This window comes from Balaenoptera acutorostrata, chromosome 7 (assembly GCF_949987535.1).
Source record: "Balaenoptera acutorostrata chromosome 7, mBalAcu1.1, whole genome shotgun sequence".
Taxonomy (NCBI): domain Eukaryota; kingdom Metazoa; phylum Chordata; class Mammalia; order Artiodactyla; family Balaenopteridae; genus Balaenoptera; species Balaenoptera acutorostrata.
This window is the reverse complement of record NC_080070.1, coordinates 55925931-55945791: the sequence shown is the minus strand read 5'-3', so window position 1 is coordinate 55945791 and position 19861 is coordinate 55925931. Positions and strand designations below refer to the sequence as shown.

General features: G+C 34.4%; 1 protein-coding gene across 3 annotated transcripts in view; it reads right to left on the bottom strand.

Moving 5' to 3' along the window:
* CFAP69 (cilia and flagella associated protein 69) overlaps positions 1 to 19861 on the bottom strand; it is a 72809-nt gene that overhangs the window by 39190 nt on the left and 13758 nt on the right. For all 3 annotated transcript variants that reach the window (XM_057549742.1, XM_007195805.2, XM_057549741.1), the window contains 8 exons: positions 16320 to 16379; positions 14585 to 14650; positions 12228 to 12337; positions 9614 to 9690; positions 6746 to 6844; positions 3114 to 3263; positions 2828 to 3005; positions 999 to 1122 (listed from right to left, as the gene is read on the bottom strand). In XM_057549742.1, the coding sequence (XP_057405725.1) occupies positions 999 to 1122; positions 2828 to 3005; positions 3114 to 3263; positions 6746 to 6844; positions 9614 to 9690; positions 12228 to 12337; positions 14585 to 14650; positions 16320 to 16379 (864 nt within the window). The remainder of the gene's footprint in view (positions 1 to 998; positions 1123 to 2827; positions 3006 to 3113; positions 3264 to 6745; positions 6845 to 9613; positions 9691 to 12227; positions 12338 to 14584; positions 14651 to 16319; positions 16380 to 19861) is intronic.

Sequence of the window (19861 nt, the reverse complement as noted above, 5' to 3'; positions counted from 1 at the left end):
TTTCATTCTTTTTTATGGCTGAGTAGTATTACATTGTATATCTGTACCACATCTTCTTTATCCATTCATCTGTCATTGTAAATAGTGGCTACTGTAAATAGTGCTGCTATGAACACAGGGGTGCATGTATCTTTTCAAATTATAGCTTCGTCTTATATGTGCCCAGAAGTGGGATTGCTGGAGCATATGGCAACTCTATTTTCAGTTTTTTATGGAATCTCCATACTGTTTTCCATAGTGGCTGCACCAATTTACATTCCCACCAACAGTGTAGGAGGGTTCCCTTTTCTCTACACCCCCTCCAGCATTTGTTTTTTGTAGACTTTTTTTTTTTAATATTTATTTATTTGGCTGTGCCAGGTCTTAGTTGCAGCACATGGGATCTTCGTTGGGGCATGCTGGATCTTTAGTTGCGGCATGCGGGATCTTTTTAGTTGTGACATGCAGACCTCTTAGTTGCGGCATGTGAACTCTTCATCATGGCATGCATGCAGGATCTAGTTCCCCGACCCCCGACCAGGAATTGAACCTGGGCCCCCTGTACTGGAAGCACAGAGCCTTACCCACTGGACCACCAGGGAAGTCCCTGTTTTTCTGTAGACTTTTTAATGATGGCCATTCTGACCAGTGTAAGGTGGTACCTCATTGTAGTTTTGATTTGCATTTCTCTAATAATTAGCAATGAGGAGGATGTTTTCATGTGCCTGTTGGCCTTTTGTTTGTCTTCTTTAGAGAAATGTCTGTTTAGGTCTTATGCCCAGATGAGTAAATTATATTTGTGAGTAAATTATAATACATGAGGAGGATCTCAAGCTTCCAAAGGGATGCAAAGAAGAACTGGCAGAGTGCAAGTATACTGGTGACCATAATGACATTACAATATAACTTGGCATTACAACAAAGTACATAAATGTTACAACACAGTTCAGGACTCCCTCCTCCCCCTACACCCACCACTTCCACAATTAGAATTAAAATGCAATTTGATTCATACTTACAATCATTGGTGCTCCAGGATTTTGAGATATAATTGTTGTGATCACTAATATGTCATTTCTAAGCTGACGATCATAATGACTAAGACCTCTTGTAAACAGATTTTTTAATACTTTCTTCAAAGCCCTAAAAAGTGAAATCATATCTTTAAAGCCATATTTCTATGGAAATACCACCTAAGTGTCTACCAACAAAATCTCCCTTTTTACATTTTACTACTCATTTCAAAATATTTCTAATCTTTTCTATCTTTACAAATCTGCCTCTAGTTCACTGAGGGACCAGATAAGAATCCCTCGGTCCAATCCATACATGGTGGTCAAAGTGACTGCTCTAAAATAAAAATTCAATCACGTCATTTTCCTTTTTAAAATTACTGATACTTAAAGGCTTTTCTTTGTTCTTAGGATAAAGCCCTACCTCCCTACCAAGGCTTATCAGGCCTTTCATGTTACAGTCCCTGCTAACATTGTTGGCTTCATCTCTCACTATTCCACCCTGTACTTTTTGCTCTCACTATATTGAATTTCTTTCAGTTTTTTGATTTTGCTAAATTCTTCTTTCACTTCTGTTCCCCTGTCTAGGATGCTCTCTGCATGCAGAACTCTTGTGTTGCTAAGTCACGTTTATCATTCAGATACCAGATTAGGGTTTGTTAGGAAGTGCTGATTAACTCTCCAAGTCTGGGTCAGGTTCCCTGTACAATGGGCATTTGTTGCTTTATCTTCTAGGAGCCACTTGCCCTTCTTGTGATAATAGTACTCTTATTTTTATTTAGGCATTCACTCTTTACCCACTTTTGGTCTTATGAAGCTGCCTTCAACTAAAAGGAAGCGAGTTAGAGCATTCCTTCTTTCTGTCACTGTAACTCACTCTGAAATGGGCATATGGCCAACACCAGACCACTAAGGGTCAACAGGGACTCAATTAGAAGAATTTTCTTTGAGCTTTTGGAATAGCAAGTCTTACCTTCTGCTTGGTTTGGGGTTGTGATTATGTGAAGCTAGACTTCGTAGGTCTTACCATATGGATCTTGAGACTAAAGCCAACACAGTGGAAAATAGTGCAGAGGGATGAAGAGGGCCCAAGTCCTGATATTTGCTGAGCCTTGAATACAGCTGCACATGAAACCAGTTTTATCCTTGACTTTGTAGTTACATGAGCCCATAAAATTTCCTATTCGGTTTAAATCAGTTGGGTTGGGGGTTCAGTCGCTTGCAAACAAAACTGTGCTGATCCATCATCTTTGGGAGAACGTGAAGGACCTTGCAGTAATCTCTTTCATAACATTTAGTATGTGCTCTTTTAGTTGCCTATATACTTCTCTCTCTCTCTTAACATAATGCAAGTGCCATGAAAGCAGAGACCATTTCTGTATTGTTTTCAGTTGTATTTCCACAGCCTAGTACTGAACTTGGCACAGAGCAGACAATAATTATTTGATGAATATATGAATAAGTAACTTAATGGCTCACTCATATTTTATTGCTAATGCTTACTGTAGTATCTGGAAGACAGTAAGTACTCAAAAATAGGTTTACTGAATGAACAAATGAAATAGTTCTTTTAAATATCTAATTTTACTTTATACATGCTCAAGGACATAATTTAGTTTTGTTAACAAGCTACTTTAAAAGCCTTCCACATAGAAAAAAAAAAAAAGACTTGTTATTGTGCAGATGCATTTATACCATGGTACAAAAAAATGTCCTGAAACATAGCCATTACATGAATCAGAAGCCTAACTGAACACAAATTTAAAAAAAATTTTAGTTATGTCACTGGCTATCGTTTTAAGGTTAAAAGTTCCTATCTAACCACATAAACTTACAGCAAACATTCCAAGTTACTAAGCTGTTGTATGATTTCTTCTTTTGAAGATTTTTCCAATAAGTTCCAAAGTATTTCGGATGAACGAAATAGAAGCTGTCCAGAGGGATCTGGGTCATTGAGGTGAGCACAGATTCCACTGGCTGCTTGTGCTTTCACCATTAAAGTACAATTAACTTCTGAAAATAAATTTTAAAATTATTTATACTGTACAGTCTTGACATTATTAGATAAAAACAAAAATAGTTGAGAATGAAGTGTTCAAATATGTACAATAATATACAAACCAGAAGCTGAGAGATGCTGTAGAGCTTTAAGTACCCAAAGTTTCTCAACAAGTTGATTTTCAAGCAACGCCAATGACTGGACCATTGTTTTTGCCAATCCTCCAACTTCAGCCATTTTAATCTTATATGATGAACTAGCCTGCTGGTAACCTAACAACAATTAGTGAATAAAAATGTACAATTATTTCACATAGTAATCATCTACATTAAACAAAAGAATGAGTAATTTATCGTTAAACAACAGCAACAACAAAAACTTTAAAAAAGTGTATGGCATGTTAAAATGGTATAGCACAGGGATTGGCAAACTTCTATAAAAGGCCAGGTATCAGTATTTTAGGCTTTGCAGGTTATAAGATTTCTCTCTCAAATACTCAACTCTGCTACCATAGCATGAAAGCAGGCATAAACCATACAAAAATAAGTGGGCATGGCTGTGTTCCAATAAAAGTTTATTTACAGAGGGCCAGTTTTGGCCTGGGGTCCACAGTTTGCTGATCCCTGGTGTAGCATTTGAAATAGGACCGCAGAGTTGGAGGCATATTTTAAATTCTAAAAAAGAACAATATTTCTTTTCTCTAGATATACCTTTCCATAAAGGAAAATGGCATGATTACAAATACTAAATGTTTTCACTATTCAACTCAATACATTACTTTAGTGCTTTCAAGGGACCATAATTATGTAATTTGGTGATGAAATAAGAGGTGAAAATATAATGCTGTTCTGATAAATGCTAGTGAATATAATGGTATTTTAGGGAAGTTTGATTCTTGGCAACATGTCTTATAATAATTTCCTTCTGCTGTAGCACCTATGAGAAACACCACCTCTCCTTTAATACAGCTGCACAGGTACCTGACCAACTACACTCAACTAGAGAGATTAAATACACAGCAGAAGGTACCTGCTCACATGAGACACAGCTATTTTCTTTCTTAGTGATATACTTATCTACCTCCTTGACTTCTTGACTTTTGAGACCAACTAGATTCTTTAACTTTGCCATAGTTCTGAGATGTCTGTCAGTTTGTCTTGTCTTTCTGAATTTGATCTTTAGCCCTGGACAAGGCCCTGTCCATTCCTGTGATGGGTTCTCTATGGTAAGGCCCTAGCTACTCACTTTAGGCATTTAAAAAATATAAAGAGAAAACCACAAGTTGCATAATTTCACCATCCAGAGAGAACAACCTTAACATTCTGGTATATTTCTTTCTTTTTTTTTGATCAATAGATATCTATTAAGCAGCTACTATGTTACAGATTATTGTAGATCTGGTATCTCTCTTACTGATATTTTTAATGTATGCATATAACTTTAACAATATACTATATGCAGAATTTTACATTCAACTGCAGCCACTAAAGTTTTTTTTTTCACTAAAGATTTTATTGTAAGCCTTTTCTCATTCTATATTTTCCCAAATCATGATTTTATTTGCATAATAGCCTGTCATATGCAAGGACCAACCAAAATGTACTTTATACTTACTGTATCTTTATATATTGAGTTTACATTTCTACAGAAGGATATAGTAATATTAAGGCCCATGGACCTGATTCCTGTCTCCGGGGCTGTATCTCTTACAATTGCTCTACTGAGGACTTTTCAGCTGTGGTCCCAGCTATCCAGCCATGCCCATCACCTGAAACCAACTGTGTGACAGCTAGTGAGAGCATTGCCTAAGATTCCCAATTTTCAGAGCCTGGTCAAATTAAGATCAACCTCACTTCTCTGCACCTTGACTCCTCTGTCATATCTTATACATCATTTGTCTCCCTTTCTTTCTATCTTAAAAAGACTGTGTATATATTGCCTAGGTTAACCCTAAGCTTGTGCTCTTAATTCCATCCTCTCATGCCTTCTTTGGGAATTTCACCCTCCAATTTCCCATGTACTAGCTTCTTATTCCTCTGCCTATAGGGGAAAACTTCATTTTTCCCTATCCTAAAAATTATAAATAATAACAAAACCAAATATCTTCTTTGACTTTGCTACCAGTTGAATTGTTCTCCATCTTCCTCCTTTTTCTTCTCCATCTGATTTTAATATATAAGTCTGCATTCACTGCCTCTTCTCACAATCTTCTCATTCTTTAGTCCTGTATCTGCCTTGACCACTTTATGTCAATAGATCTGCCAAAAATGAACTACAACTTTTCAGATATCACATCAGTTGGCATTTTCGTTCCTCAATTACAGAAGCCTCTACAGTATTTGACACTGAGACCACTACTTCCTTCATCAAACATTTCATTCACTGGCACACAAGACATGGCAGTCTTTAGCTTTTCCTCCTCCTCTCTGAACATTCCTTCATTGCCAGTTTCTTTGGATTGTTTTTTGTTTTGTTTTGTTTTTCCCTAGATCTCAATATGGGCATTCTCCATGTTGCTGTTCTTGGTCCCTTGCTACTTACATGCTTTATCTCCTAGAAAACTCAAGCACCCTGATGGTTTCAATTTTCATCTCTGGGTGAATTCCAAACCTGTATTTCTGGTCTCTGCTTTTAGTATCCAATGTCTACTATCTACCAAACACTTCCTCCTGTTTATCTCATCAATAGCTCAAATCTGACAGTTAATAATTTCTTTACTTATTTCTCTACTTCAGATGTCCTCCATTTTTCCCTATTCATAAGTTAGCTTTCTTTTCTACCAGTCTTATTGCCACCTATCTAAAGGAACATAGAACTTAAAACTGTATTTTATATCTTCTCTCCTTTCCTAGATTGATTATGAATTACAGAAACTATGAAGGTAGGAAGTATGTCCTAAGTAATATTATATCCTCTACATTGCAAGTGCCCTCTATCTTGATACCACCCATTTCAGTGTGACTCATTTTATCATTATATATTATGATCCCTTAGCTATAACATGCAGAACTCTTTTTCCAAACATGGTAGAGAATGTTATTAGCATTAGGAATTTAACATCTAGTTGGGTGGGACAGATATTATGAATAATTATAAATGTTAGAAAATAATAAATAATATTATCAACAGTATTAAATAACATTAATAGTAATAATTATAATTAAACTAACTTGGGTATGACTTTAAAAATTCTGTTATATTTAGCATCAGAATAAAAATCTAAAGTTGAAAAAAATACATAAATTCTTTTGTTTAAAATGACTGAAGAGTTTGAGACTACCAAAAGAACTGTTTTGATGTGTTGCATTTATTTATTTATTTTTTAAAATTTAATTAATTAATTAATTAATTTTTTATTTTTGGCTGAGTTGGGTCTTCATTGCTGCGTGTGGGCTTTCTCTAGTTGTGGCAAGTGGGGGCTACTCTTCGTTGCAGTGCGTGGGCTTCTCATTGTGGTGGCTTCTCTTGTTGCAGAGCATGGGCTCTAGGCACGTGGGCTTCAGTAGTTGTGGCTTGCGGGCTCTAGAGCGCAGGCTCAGTAGTTGTGGCCTAGATCTGGGATCTTCCCAGATCAGGGCTCGAACCCATGTCCCCTGTATTGGCAGGTGGATTCTTAACCACTGTGTCACCAGGGAAGCCCGATGTGTTGCATTTATGATCCCACTCTGTCTTTCCAAGTTCAAAGAGAAATGAGAAAGACTGTTCTGTTTTATAAAGACATAAGTTATTACTGAAAGACTATTGAAAACTTTACCTGTAATATGCTTCTTTGGTGGTTCTGCATGATAAAAGTCAATAATACACTTACAAATTTGTATCCTCAATTCAGAACTTGGTATTATCATTAAGTCACCTGCCAGAAGATAAACGAATTCTATTCAATAACAGTGCCATAAGTTTATTTGCAGTTTTAAGCATACAGTGTTAGTAACATGATTAAAAATATCATCAGAGATTCAAACTGGATCATGTAATTTTATACACACACACACGTGCGTGCACACGCATGCACAAAACACCCTGAATATCTATCCTTGTAACACTTGGCCCCTCAATCAACTCAGTCTCTCCTTCCCAGGAAGAAAAGAATGGTAATTAGCAGCATAAATGCTAGAACTAAATTGTCTAAGATTAAATCCTGGCTCTGCCACTTACTACCTGTATAAACTTGTGTCTTAGTTTTCTCATCTATAAAATGGTATAATAGTTACCACGTTAAAGATTGCTGTGAGAATTAAATGTGTTAGTATGAGAAAAGGGCTGAGAGTTTTCCTCCCTAACTAGAGAGTCAGTAATCTGTTGCCCCTAATAATGCATCCTTTGCTTAGAGAAGTTGCAAGTGAGCTTTGCTCCCTCAGTTTATTGACAGACTGGAAGACAGTGAGTTTCTAGGCAGTCTTTGCCCTGCAGGTAATAGTTTTATGTTCAAGTTATCATGGTGGGAATGGAGGATAGGGAATACTCCTTTTCAGTCATATATACACTACTTCTGAATTGGCTTCAGCCTATATTTCAAACTGGATTGTGTCTGCTCTGGTGAAGTCCTACAAGTATGATCCCTAAGAGAATCTGAAAATGATCAGTAGGATTCTGGAAATGATCCAGAATGTCCTCTGGGAGCCTGAGGACAACTGGAGTCAGGACTATCAGCTTCAGGACTGAAGCAGATCTGCTTGGATTCTCTGAGGGAAAGAGATAATTAGGTGTTCCTTGAAGACTTGTGTTTTGCATTAGGCTTTGCATAATGTTCATCTCTGAGGGTAGCCAGTGGGTGGGGAAACAAGCAGACAGAAGGAGGGAGCACGTAGGAAAGACTCACCCTAGCTTGAGAAGAATCTATCAGCAAAAGCTAGCACTTAAAAAAAAAGATAGGTTCAAGATTATTGTCTTAATTTTTTTGGACCCGTCCTTTGAAGTTGAAAACTCACTATGTTTTGAAAAAAATTAGGCAACAGGAACAACTAAACTTTTCCAACAAAACTATCCAAACATTCAAGTTTACGGGAAATTCTAAGGTTTCTCGTCTGCTTCACCACCCTTTTAGTTCCTGTAGGTTTAGATCATCTCTCATAGTTTCCTGTTTTATAATCTCAAGGCAGAGTACCAACTTTTTCCTTCATATGTTTCCAGAATCCTGCTCTTAAGTCGGAAATATCTATCATTTAGAAGAAAAAGTAATATAATTTACTAGTACATAGTAGAAACTGGAAGTTAGTAAAAATGAATAGCCTTTGTTCAAAACTTTGTACTACAAACAATTATTTTAGTTTAAACTCATGGTTCCAGCAATTAAAAAAATGAGGGACAGAGCAGCAGTACTTATGTTAAGTAAGCAGTGAAAGGAGTTCATTTTAAGCTAAGAGTTCATACTGCCCTCAAATGAGACAGTAATATGTTCTGTAGGGAGGCATTCAGCAGAGAGTAGACTGACACAGTAAAAAAAGCACCATGTATTTATTATACAAATGCATATTTAAAAATAATAAGGGCAACAGAGATTTTTAAAATGTTATCAACCAAACCTACACTTTTTATCTGTTAATACTACCATATCCTCTTCTAGGTTGGCTTCTCACTGTAAATTTCCATTGATGAGAGATTCACAGAATTAAAGTTTCCCATTAGTTTCTAGTCTGCCTGCTCCTTAAGGTCATCTTACTTAACTCCCCATGTTTATTCTAATTTCCTTGACACCTGCACCCACTTTAGGCCATAATAATTCCTCCCAAAGTATCTACAGTTGAAGATTATGAAATTTATTTAGACATAAAAGTGTTAGTGTCTATGTTAAAAGTTTTAAATGCCTTTTACTTATATTAGTTTCTATCATCTTTCAGTATGGAGTATAATGCTGGGAACATAACTATTCAGTAAATATTTATTTTTAATATTTTAGGCCATTTGTGTATCTTTTATTTCTCCTATACAAAGACCTAAATTAATAAGCATAAATTTAATGTGGGATTTGTTTTGGGAACATGCTGTTATGTCTCAGGGGCTGATTCAAGGAGCTATAGTGTTTGATCTCATTTCTAAAAAATTATTATTTTCTTTCTCTAGAAAACTGAGCAATAACCCAAATATGAAAACTGCTTATAATATTTTTCATATTTTTGTATACAAAAACACAGGCATCGTTATGTATATTATACTAAAGCTCCCAATATCCCACCATTTTATGATTTTATTTAAGACTTTAAATTATTTAATGAACAATTTGGCCCTTGCTAAATTGTTAGAATTGCTAACAATTCTAGCAATCAGTTAGGTTCAAGCAATGATTAGAGTTCAAAGATGAAAATATTTTTGTGATTACTGAAAGAGAGGAACACATACTTCTGATTTACAAAACAAAATGTTACCAAACATTTCATCAAACTAAATATACAACATCAAGACAAATAAGTGCAAAAAAGTATCTGCCAGTCCTTAAAATTAAGGAACAAAAAATCCTGTTGGTATCATGAAACACCTGAGTAGAAGGTAATACAAAAAATGTCACCAAGCACACTGTGATTAATTCCCAACAAGAAAAGAGCCTAGATTTGGAGAAGTATCCTTAGTGAAACTTTGTGCAAGAGATATTTCCTTCTTGTCAGTAGGGCCTATCATCTCAACTCACCCAGAAGTGCAATTGAATTAGCAGTATCTTCAGCATATGTTATTTCATCCGATACTTTCTTTTTCAAAAATGGCAAGCTTCAATAAGAATGAAGAATATATGAGTTACGTTTAATGAAGTCCTTAATTGAAGCATCATTTGCAAAGTAGAGGAAAATTTCTTCTCTAAAGATTAAAATGAGGATAAATATCCTGTTTCTTTAGCCCTGGAGAATTAACAACTACCAAAAATATTTCTGTGTTTCTAACCAGTTGACCAAAATAAAACAAAACAAAATAAAATAGGTTTATAAAAATGAAGAGAGATGGACATACAAGGCAAGGGTTAAGAAAGCCATCTTGCAACACTACATAAATAAAAAACTTAAGAATCTTCTTTCTCTCTGAGGGCAAAATAATACTAGATTATACCTGTATTATTAAAATTAGGAAGACATTGGAAAATCTGATACAAATCACAGATCTAGTCTCACCTATAACTTAAAGGCTGTTCAAGGGCTTTTTCTGAAGTTTTTGAAACTCCAGTTAATAGATCAATGGTCTATTTGTTCTTAAAGGTCAGTGACTTTTTCCTTATTAATTGGATCAGTTACCATCCACGAAATAACAAATATACTTTTTGAGACACTAAAGAATTTAACAAATATTAAGTATATTAGAATTACATTTCACAGCTAATATAACCAAAGTTATTTGAAAATAATTTATTCACAAGTCATAAAAGATAGGGCACTTGAACCTAGGTCATTAGTCTAAGTGTCAGAGGAGAGAGAAAAGTCACTTCCTAAACAAAAAATATAAACTATTTCAGCATTTCAGGAGTTCAAAATTTGAACTTCGTATCCTATTTAAAGATATTTAATATATCTTATATATAGGACTTTAAATTCATGTTTTTCAAGAAAAATTAACCAAGTAGTTGAAAAACAGCACTTGGAACTATCACATGTAGATGTATATAGGTCAACTGGAATTAAAAGATATTTCAAAGGCAAGTTATGAAAAGTAATATTTTATAAATGCCATAGAGGTTCATTTCTGGTGTTTGTTAGAATTTTTCATTTGAAATAAATAACTTAATTACTTGATATCCAGCTCATTGTTGAATCTCTAAAGTGAAGAACTATAAAACGAATTGTTATTGTCCTCAAATGTTTTCCTTTTTTACCAAAGGAAACAGCCTAAAAGATAAAACATCAGAAGAGTTTTCCACCAAAAAGGTTATGAAAAAAAATAAGCATTATACTTCTGATGCACTGAGAGAAACATATCACTTAGAAGCCAAAACAGAAGGGTTTGATTTTATTTTTTAATTTTCAATGTTTTTATCTCCCAAAAATGTCCTGAAAAGAGAATCAAGTGAGGGTGTGGTGTGGAAAAATGCATGATGAAAGTAGAAATTAGGAAAGTTAAAAAAATAAAAATGATGTGAATAATTATGAAATATGAAGGAAAGTGAAGAGTGCATTTCAAAAGATTTCTCATATTATGCAATGAAACATTCAGTCACAGCTTTCATAGAGAAACAATTCTTGGTGGAGCTCTGTAGGAGTGCTGATGTTGAAAGTAATGCTTGCAAATCTGGTGTTCTAAGACTTGCGTAGCCTCAAAATCTGAAAGTGTTTTACATAATATTATCTCACATCAATATAACAATAATTTCCAGTTAGTACATTACAGTTCCTTGAGAGCATCAGAGCAATAATTTATTTCTTTATTTTTCATGGTTTCTATTAAAAAGTAAGGTGTGGTAAGGGCATTCAATAAATTTTTTTTGAACATCTGTTCAGATATCAAAATCTTAAATGTAGTTAGTTACAAAATTGCAAATATTATTGCTACTAAATCTAAAAGTGAGAGATAAACCTACCACGTATACATAGTCCTACTAACACTATTATTTATATATTAAAAGAAACTCACTATTTAAAAAGTAAATTGGTAGAAAGGTTTAGAAGGTTAAATTGTCGGAAAAGTTTATTCCTTGTTTAAGAAATTTCCTCTACCATATTATATTGAAAACCAAAAACATATATTTTAATATACATCTTGATTAGCCACTATGTGGCTAGTTCCCCCAAATGGTTGAAGAAAAAATAGTACAGAGGATGGAATATATAAATTTTATAATTCTGATCTCTAATTCACATTTTGAAAAAAATATGCCAAAAATAATTTGGTGATAAATCATTCTTTATTCAAATTTGGAAGATCAAATAAAACATTTTGACTCTCATGTCTTTGAGAGTCAAACTTCTTAGAGAGATAGAAAAAAAACTAGGCAGAAACTATTAAGTATTGTCCATAAATTTTCTCAAGGATTCTCTAAAAATATTATTTCTTTGTTTCATCTCACATTTATCATTCACTTGAGAGCAATTTATTATGAGAAAACATTTGAATATACTTACAGTTTAATCTCTTGTGGTCAGCAATCTCAGACTACAATAAAATGTACTACCTTTGAGATACCAGCTGCTGAAATCAAGTGATCAAGTGAAGTGTCCTGAGTTCTGTATCACTTTGCTATACCATAATGCATAATATTTTTGTAAGACAAAATAGAACAGAAAATACTGCATGCTAATATAAAACAAAGTTAAAAAAAAACTTACCCACATAATTTTAGGATATTATATGCAGGTTCTAGAAAATGGGGCTGTTTTTTAATTTTTCCTGTACACAGATTCAGAATTTTAAATATCTGTGCTAAATCCCTTAGGGGCTTTAATATTTTTAGTTAAGAAATAAAATTAAGATTTTTATTAAAATATTCTTTACAGCACTTCTGTCAAGAAAAGTCTGTAGAATTCCATCTATTTTGTTAAATGTGGTTTAATTATACCAATTTTGAAATCTAAAGAGGAAAACAGAACCATGTTTTTTTAAGGAATATTATTTAATTTTTGTCTCAGTAACCGCTTATTCAAAATATTTTTTCTCTTCTCACATCTTTAGAATTTGATTACCAACTACTACACCACATATTCAGTTGAACAATAACTTATTATTGGCAATGAGTAATAACACTTTGAAAAAACAACTAACTTAATGGCTCAATTATATCCTTCATCTCCACCCACATACAAAACATATATTGCTCGGGAATAAGCAACCCAAACCTACCTTACTGTTCTGCGTTATTTTATTAACATTACTCAGGTGTGTGGTCTTGTTTTTAAGGTTTAAATTGATTGAAAATTTTATTTAAGCATTATGAAAGCAAAATGTACCCTCTCTAGATCTTCAGGTAAAAGCACCTTTTATTTTACCTATTTAAAAAACCCAATTGGTACATAAACAAATTTCACACTTTTTTTTTTGTTTTGTTTTTTAATACAGTTAAGGGGACATGGTAGCTGTGACTTGCACTTCTTGATTGAATCTGATCACTTCTAGTCTCTAGGAGCTCCTTAGAAAAAGATAGGAGAGCTGGATGTATTAGAAATACAAACCTCTGTTAACTTCCTAGAGAAATGACCAAGATACCTCTCTAACTTATCTTTGCTTTATGTGGTTATAATCTCTAAACCCAGCCTACTAAAGGCATTCAGAAACAGTCATTTGCCACCAACTCTCTAGCCTGAAGAAGAAAAAATAATGAAGGTGTTGAGTTATTAGGTTAAGATAAGAAATCTCTTGCTAGTAGACTTTCTTGGCTACCAGTAAACAATGCTTGATATCGACAAGCCCTCAGGTAACTGACTGAACAAATCCATATAAAACAAGGCTAAAATAAGGTGAGACAAGAGATAAAATTATAAGGCACACTTCCCTGAATCGGAGGCTTAAGACGTTTTGAAATCTTGGAACAAGCTAATATTAGAGACTGCTGTCTTCTTGGGACCAGACTGGACAACTGTTAGAGATTAGCTAGATCAATACTACTGTTAAGTGTGGTCTGTGGACCATGCCAGTTCTGGAATTGTATGTTACCAGTCTGTGGAAAAATAACTGCAGAAAGTGAGTTTCCTGTGACAATTTCATTGCATTTTACAATAGCATATATATGCAAAGGATAAAAAAAAGAAACAACCCCCAACAGCAAACTGGTTCTTAATCACAGATAGTTTTGAGAAACGCTGGTTTCTACATATTCTTATCAGGGTGGTATCTTCATTGGGGATAACATATTTATAGAATGTTTTAAAGATTATCAAGAACTTGCTCATACATTATCTCATCTAGTCTTCCTAGTGACCTCATGAGGGGCTGTTATCCCTATTTTATAAGGGTGGGAAAGTTAAGAAGCTTATCAACAGTGCAAATACTCAAGTAAATTGGTAGAAACAAGACTTTAACTTGGCCCTGCTAACTACATAAACTGTCCCTCTGAGTCTATAGAAACTGACAATATCTGCACAGTTAATATTGCATTATACTGTTTCTTCAAATGTATATTCTCCGATAAAAATATAATTTTGTAAAAAGCACAAAATGTTAGATATTTTCTGTGGTAAACAGAATAATGGCCTGTCCTAATCCCTAGAACTTGTGACTGTTAACCTTCCTTACATGGCAAAGGGACTTTTCAGATGTGATTAAGTTAAAAGCCTCGACATGGGAAAGTTATCCGAGGTTATACAAGTAGGCCCAATGTAATTACAGGGTCCTTATAAGGAAAGGAGAGGCAGGAGAGGGTCAGAGAAGGAGATATGATGACAGAAGTAGAGGTGAGAGTGATGCTACTTCAAGGAAGGGCCCAGGAAGCTTAGGAATGCAGGCTGCCTCTAGAAGCTGGCAAGACAAGGAAATGGATTCTCCCCTAGAGCCTTCAGAAAGAACCAGCCCTGCCAACACCTTGCCTTTAGCCCAGTGAGACCTCCAGGACTGTAAAACAAAAAAATTATGTGGTTTTAAGGCACTAAGTTTGTGGTAATTTGTTACAGCAACAATAGGAAGCTAATGCATTTTCTAATAAAAATTCTCCCATTTCAGAATAAACAAACATACACATATAAGTAAAGGATACAAGTCCATTCTGATAACACTGCACCATTTTCTTGACAGATATAAGTTGTTTTTCTTCTAAATCATCCTAAAACAAATTATCTATTTTAGTTCTTTTGTGTTATTAATTCTGTTGAGATTTTTAAAATTTTCCTTAGTGTAAAAAGAAAGTAGACATGTTATCAAGTAATTCTTAAATTACTATATTATAATGTAAGCATTAAAAATGTTTCATAAAACAGTGAAGGTAAAAATAAACTACCATTTATATTTGAATAAGAAATTGTGAATCAAAACTAGGTTAATATAAAAGCAGTAATTGTTTCCAGAAATAATATTAACAATACTGAAGTATGTTGAGCATTTTTCTATGCCATGTACCATTTAGGCAAGCTATATACATATCATTTCATTAATCTTCAAAATAACCCTATTAGGAGGTACTTTTATTATCCTTCTTTTTTGGAATAGGAAACTCAAGCTGAAACACTACGTAATTACCCCAAATCACACAGCTAATAAATGGTGATGTAAGAAGTCAAATTTGACAATCTGACTCCAGAAATTGCATTTTTAACCTCTAAAATATACCCAATGTAATGGCTCAAACTAAACATCTTCAGGCAATTAAAACAAAACAAAACAAAGCAAAGCAAAACTCTGTATACTGATGTATTTTCATGACTGAATCACTTCTGTCCTTTTAACCTTCTTAAATTGTTTGTGAGAAACTGTGGCACATTTATATATATATATATATATATATATATATATATATATATATCTGTGTGTGTATATATACGTATGAACACATATATACATACACACACACACACACATACATACATATTTTGCCTACCCTTATTTAACAGCTAGTAGGAGCTCTACGTAGTTGGGTTTCCTTTTTAAAAAACTGCAGATATATTCACAATTAAAAATAACTTTCACAATAATCATAGCCAACAAAAGATAAATTATTCTTATAAAGTCATTATTCTTAATGTGTTTTTTTCTTCTTTCTATGTAAAAATGTAGAGACTAAAAAATGTTAAAACAATGACTAAATTTTTGCACCTGCTAATCACAGGACATTGTTTTGATCTGCGATACCATGGTCAGCCCATTTCCCACTTATTGAAAGTACGCAATCTTCATCCTGTAGTAATTTTATAGTGTATACTGGCTTTTTAGGCATTCAGTCAATTCTTGGGTAACATCAGGAGAGCGTCATATAAACATGTATGCATATGCATTCATTATCCTTTCTCCCAATGCCTAAACTCTCAATTTTGAGTCTTGTATCTTTATTTCCATTACATTATACATTCTGTATAAGAGTTCTCTCAAAATAAATTACTTATGACTGGATATGAGTATGTACATATCCTGATTTCTTATCAGGAAATTTTTAAGTACTACATCATGATACACTTTTGCTACCCTTGTGCCCATATCCTACTTGGTAATAAGCTATGAACAGAGGCTAGATTAGTCTTTCTTTACTCTTATGATTTCTTCTGTTTATATCCACCATGGATTTGTCCATCCCATGTAATCAAATCTATTCTTTCCCAGCCTCCCTACCAGGTTAAATATATTCATACTAAGTTTAAAAAGTTCTTCAATATGAGACATAGACTATTTGAAATGTTTTCAACAAAAGGAGAGAAATGAGACATATTTAGGGGAATACATGTTACCATTCAGGGAAATCACAGTTTCTAAGTGAAATAGAGAAATTTTCTCCCAAAGCTTACTTTACCAGTCTCTTCAAGGAGTTTGATGACACGATTTAGGTCCATAGGCTCGGAAACACCCTAAAAAACATAAAACTCTTAGTATTCTATGTCATGAGAAACAAGAAATCACATCAAACACACTATTTTTATATGGTATTACCTCTTAGCAACTTAAAAATATCTATGACAAAAAGATAGTAAGGGGGCTTCCCTGGTGGCGCAGTGGTTGAGAGTCTGCCTGCCAATGCAGGGGACGCGGGTTCGAGCCCTGGTCTGGGAGGATCCCACATGCCGCGGAGCAACTACGCCCGTGAGCCACAATTACTGAGCCTGCGCGTCTGGAGCCTGTGTTCCGCAACAAGAGAGGCCGCTACAATGAGAGGCCCGCGCACCGTGATGAAGAGTGGCCCCCACTTGCCACAACTAGAGAAAGCCCTTGCACAGAAACGAAGACCCAACACAGCCATAAATGAATGAATAAATAAATAAATGAATAAATAAAAAAAAAAAAAAAAAAAAAAGATAGTAAGGGATAATGAAAAGCAGATGAGACTTATAGGAGTAAACAAATTTTGGAGTGAAAAAAAACCCCCCAAACCTCTTAAATTCTAGTATTACCTTACAATCTTTTTTCTTTTTTGCATTTTATTTTTCTTTATTATTATTATTATTTTTTAACATCTTTATTGGAGTATAATTGCTTTACAATGGTGTGTTAGCTTCTGCTTTATAACAAAGTGAATCAGCTATACATATACATATATCCCCATATCTCCTCCCTCTTGCATCTATCTCCCACCCTCACATCTTAAATCTTAATGTCTTTAAATTTCTTAGTCCCGAAAGGCCTAGGAGAGCATCTGGAATAATAGCACTTCCATGCTTTGGAAAATAAAATGATCTCATTCATACATATTACATATCTCATGCATACACATTACACTGAGTTTGCCTACGCAGATATACATAAGACTAGCTTCTAAACTACAGGTAGGCAATCGCCTTCCTGAACCAGGTATCCCCTCTCCCAGCAGTCTTACATCACCTGTATTAGAAAACTGGAACTGCCAAGTTCTACAGAGTTTACATCTTAAATATTTCTTGAGCCCACTCCATCTTTTTTTTTTTTAATTTTTATTGGAGTATAGTTACTTTACAATGTTGTGTTAGTTTCTGCTGTACAACAAAGTGAATCAGTTATACATATACATATATCCACTCTTTTTTAGATTTCCTTCCCATTTAGGTCACCACAGAGCACTGAGTAGAGTTCCCTGTGCTATACAGTAGGTTCTCATTAGTTATTTGTTTTATATATAATCATGTATATATGTCAATCCCAATCTCCCAATTCATCCCACCCTCCCCCTTCCCCCCTTGGTAACCATAAGTTTGTTTTCTACATCTGCGACTCTATTTCTGCTTTGCAAATAAGTTCATCTGCACCATTTTTCTAGATTCCACATACAGTATAAGCGATATCATACGATATTTGTCTTTCTCTTTCTGACTTACTTCACACTGTATGACAATCTCTAGGTCCACCCATGTCTCTGCAAATGGCATTATTTCATTCCTTTTATGGCTGAGTAATAGTCCATTGTATATACATGTACCACATCTTCTTTATCCATTCCTCTGTCAATGAACATTTAGGTTGCTTCCATGTCCTGGCTATTGTAAATAATGCTGCAGTGAACATCGGGGTGCATGTATCCTTTCAAATTATGATTTTCTCCGGATATATGCCCAGCAGTGGGATTGCTGGGTCATATGGTAATTCTATTTTTAGGTTTTTAAGGAACCTCCATAGTGGCTGTACCAATTTACAATCCCACCAACAGTGTAGGAGGGTTCCCTTTTCTCTGCACCCTCTCCAGCATTTATTGTTTGTAGATTTTTTGATGATGCCCATTCTAACTGGTGTGAGGTGATACCTCATTGTAGTTTTGATTTGCATTTCTCTAATAATTAGTGATGTTGAGCATCTTTTCATATGTTTTTTGGCCATCTGTATGTATTCTTTGGAGAAAAGTCTATTTAGGTCTTCCACCCACTTTATGATTGGGTTGTTTGTTTTTTTGATATTGAGCTGCATGTGTTGTTTGTATATTTTGGAGATTAATCCCTTGTCAGTTGCTTTGTTTGCAAATATTTTCTCCCATTCTGAGGGTTGTTTTTCAGTTTGTTTATGGTTTCCTTTGCTGTGCAAAAGCTTTTAAGTTTAATTAGGTCCCATTTGTTTATTGTTCTTTTTATTTTCATTACTCTAGGCGGTGGATTGAGAAAGATCTTGCTGTGATTTATGTCGAAGAGTGTTCTGCCTATGTTTTCCTCTAAGAGTTTTATACTATCCGGCCCACTCCATCTTAATGATTTATTCAGTTCTCATTTCTCACTCAGTTGTGGAGGTTTCCTGCTGTTTGTTCTCCCCACCACTAGTCTTGCACACTTACGGTTCTACCCTCTGGTCAGAACAATAAAACTCAAATCTGAACACAACACATCTAAATCATTCAATGACTCTCCACTAATGCCCTTCACCCCCTCCTCTGTTTTCATTATGTTGTTACAATCCTATCTGCCTCCTTGGTTAACCTCCCCAGGTCCTTCAAAACACATTTCAGGTGTCACCTCCCCAAGGGAGGAAAAAAGATACAACAAATGTCCCTCCTGAGTACTCCCATAGCACCTTGAATGTATAGCCATCACAGTTCCCGTCACCTTATTCTAAAATGGTTTACATCCTTATCCCCTATCCCAAAGTTTACTTTGAGGGAAGACTTTTGTTTTCTGGCATCCCCAGCACCAAACACTGGGTGTAACATATATAAGTTATTTGTAGGTAAATGGGGAAGGAAATGGAAGGTGTTATCCAAAGTTTAAGTACTTATGATAGTACAGAAATGTCCAAATTCTAAATGCAGTTTTGGCTATATTTATCTTGGGGATTAATGCTTTGCTGCATGGCGTTTTCTTTAATTCAAATGTTATATCAATATTGCTTACTCCTATTAGATGGGTTAAGCTATCCCAGTCTCTTTTGTTTCCTTCTTCACATCTCTCCTGCTTTCACACTTATTTCTACTTTAAAATAACTGTTTGAAAAGATGATGTAATGATGATATAAAAAATATTCAAAGAGAAAAAAATCTTATTCTTACCATCAAAATACATTTTTATTATTTTGTTTTATATATGTATTTTATATTTTATTTTCTGTTTTTGTTTACATGTATAAATACCTCACATAACTTCACTTAGTGTTAACACAATTGTATACTCTGATTTTTAAATCTATAATACATACCGTTCCATATTTCTACATAGTCACCTTTCTACATAGTCATTATTCCATTGCCTCTTAGGGCTAGAATTTCCTTTCCTTTCACAATTACAAACTCACATGTTCTGATCTCAAGAAATGTCTTTCAAAAACAATTTTCAGTTAAGCGTTCTAACTTTAAGTGTGCAGGATAAGTATCTGAGTGAGTTTATTTACTCAATATGATTTTTACTTTAAAAATTAACAATCAAAAAGGATTTACTCCCATAACTAC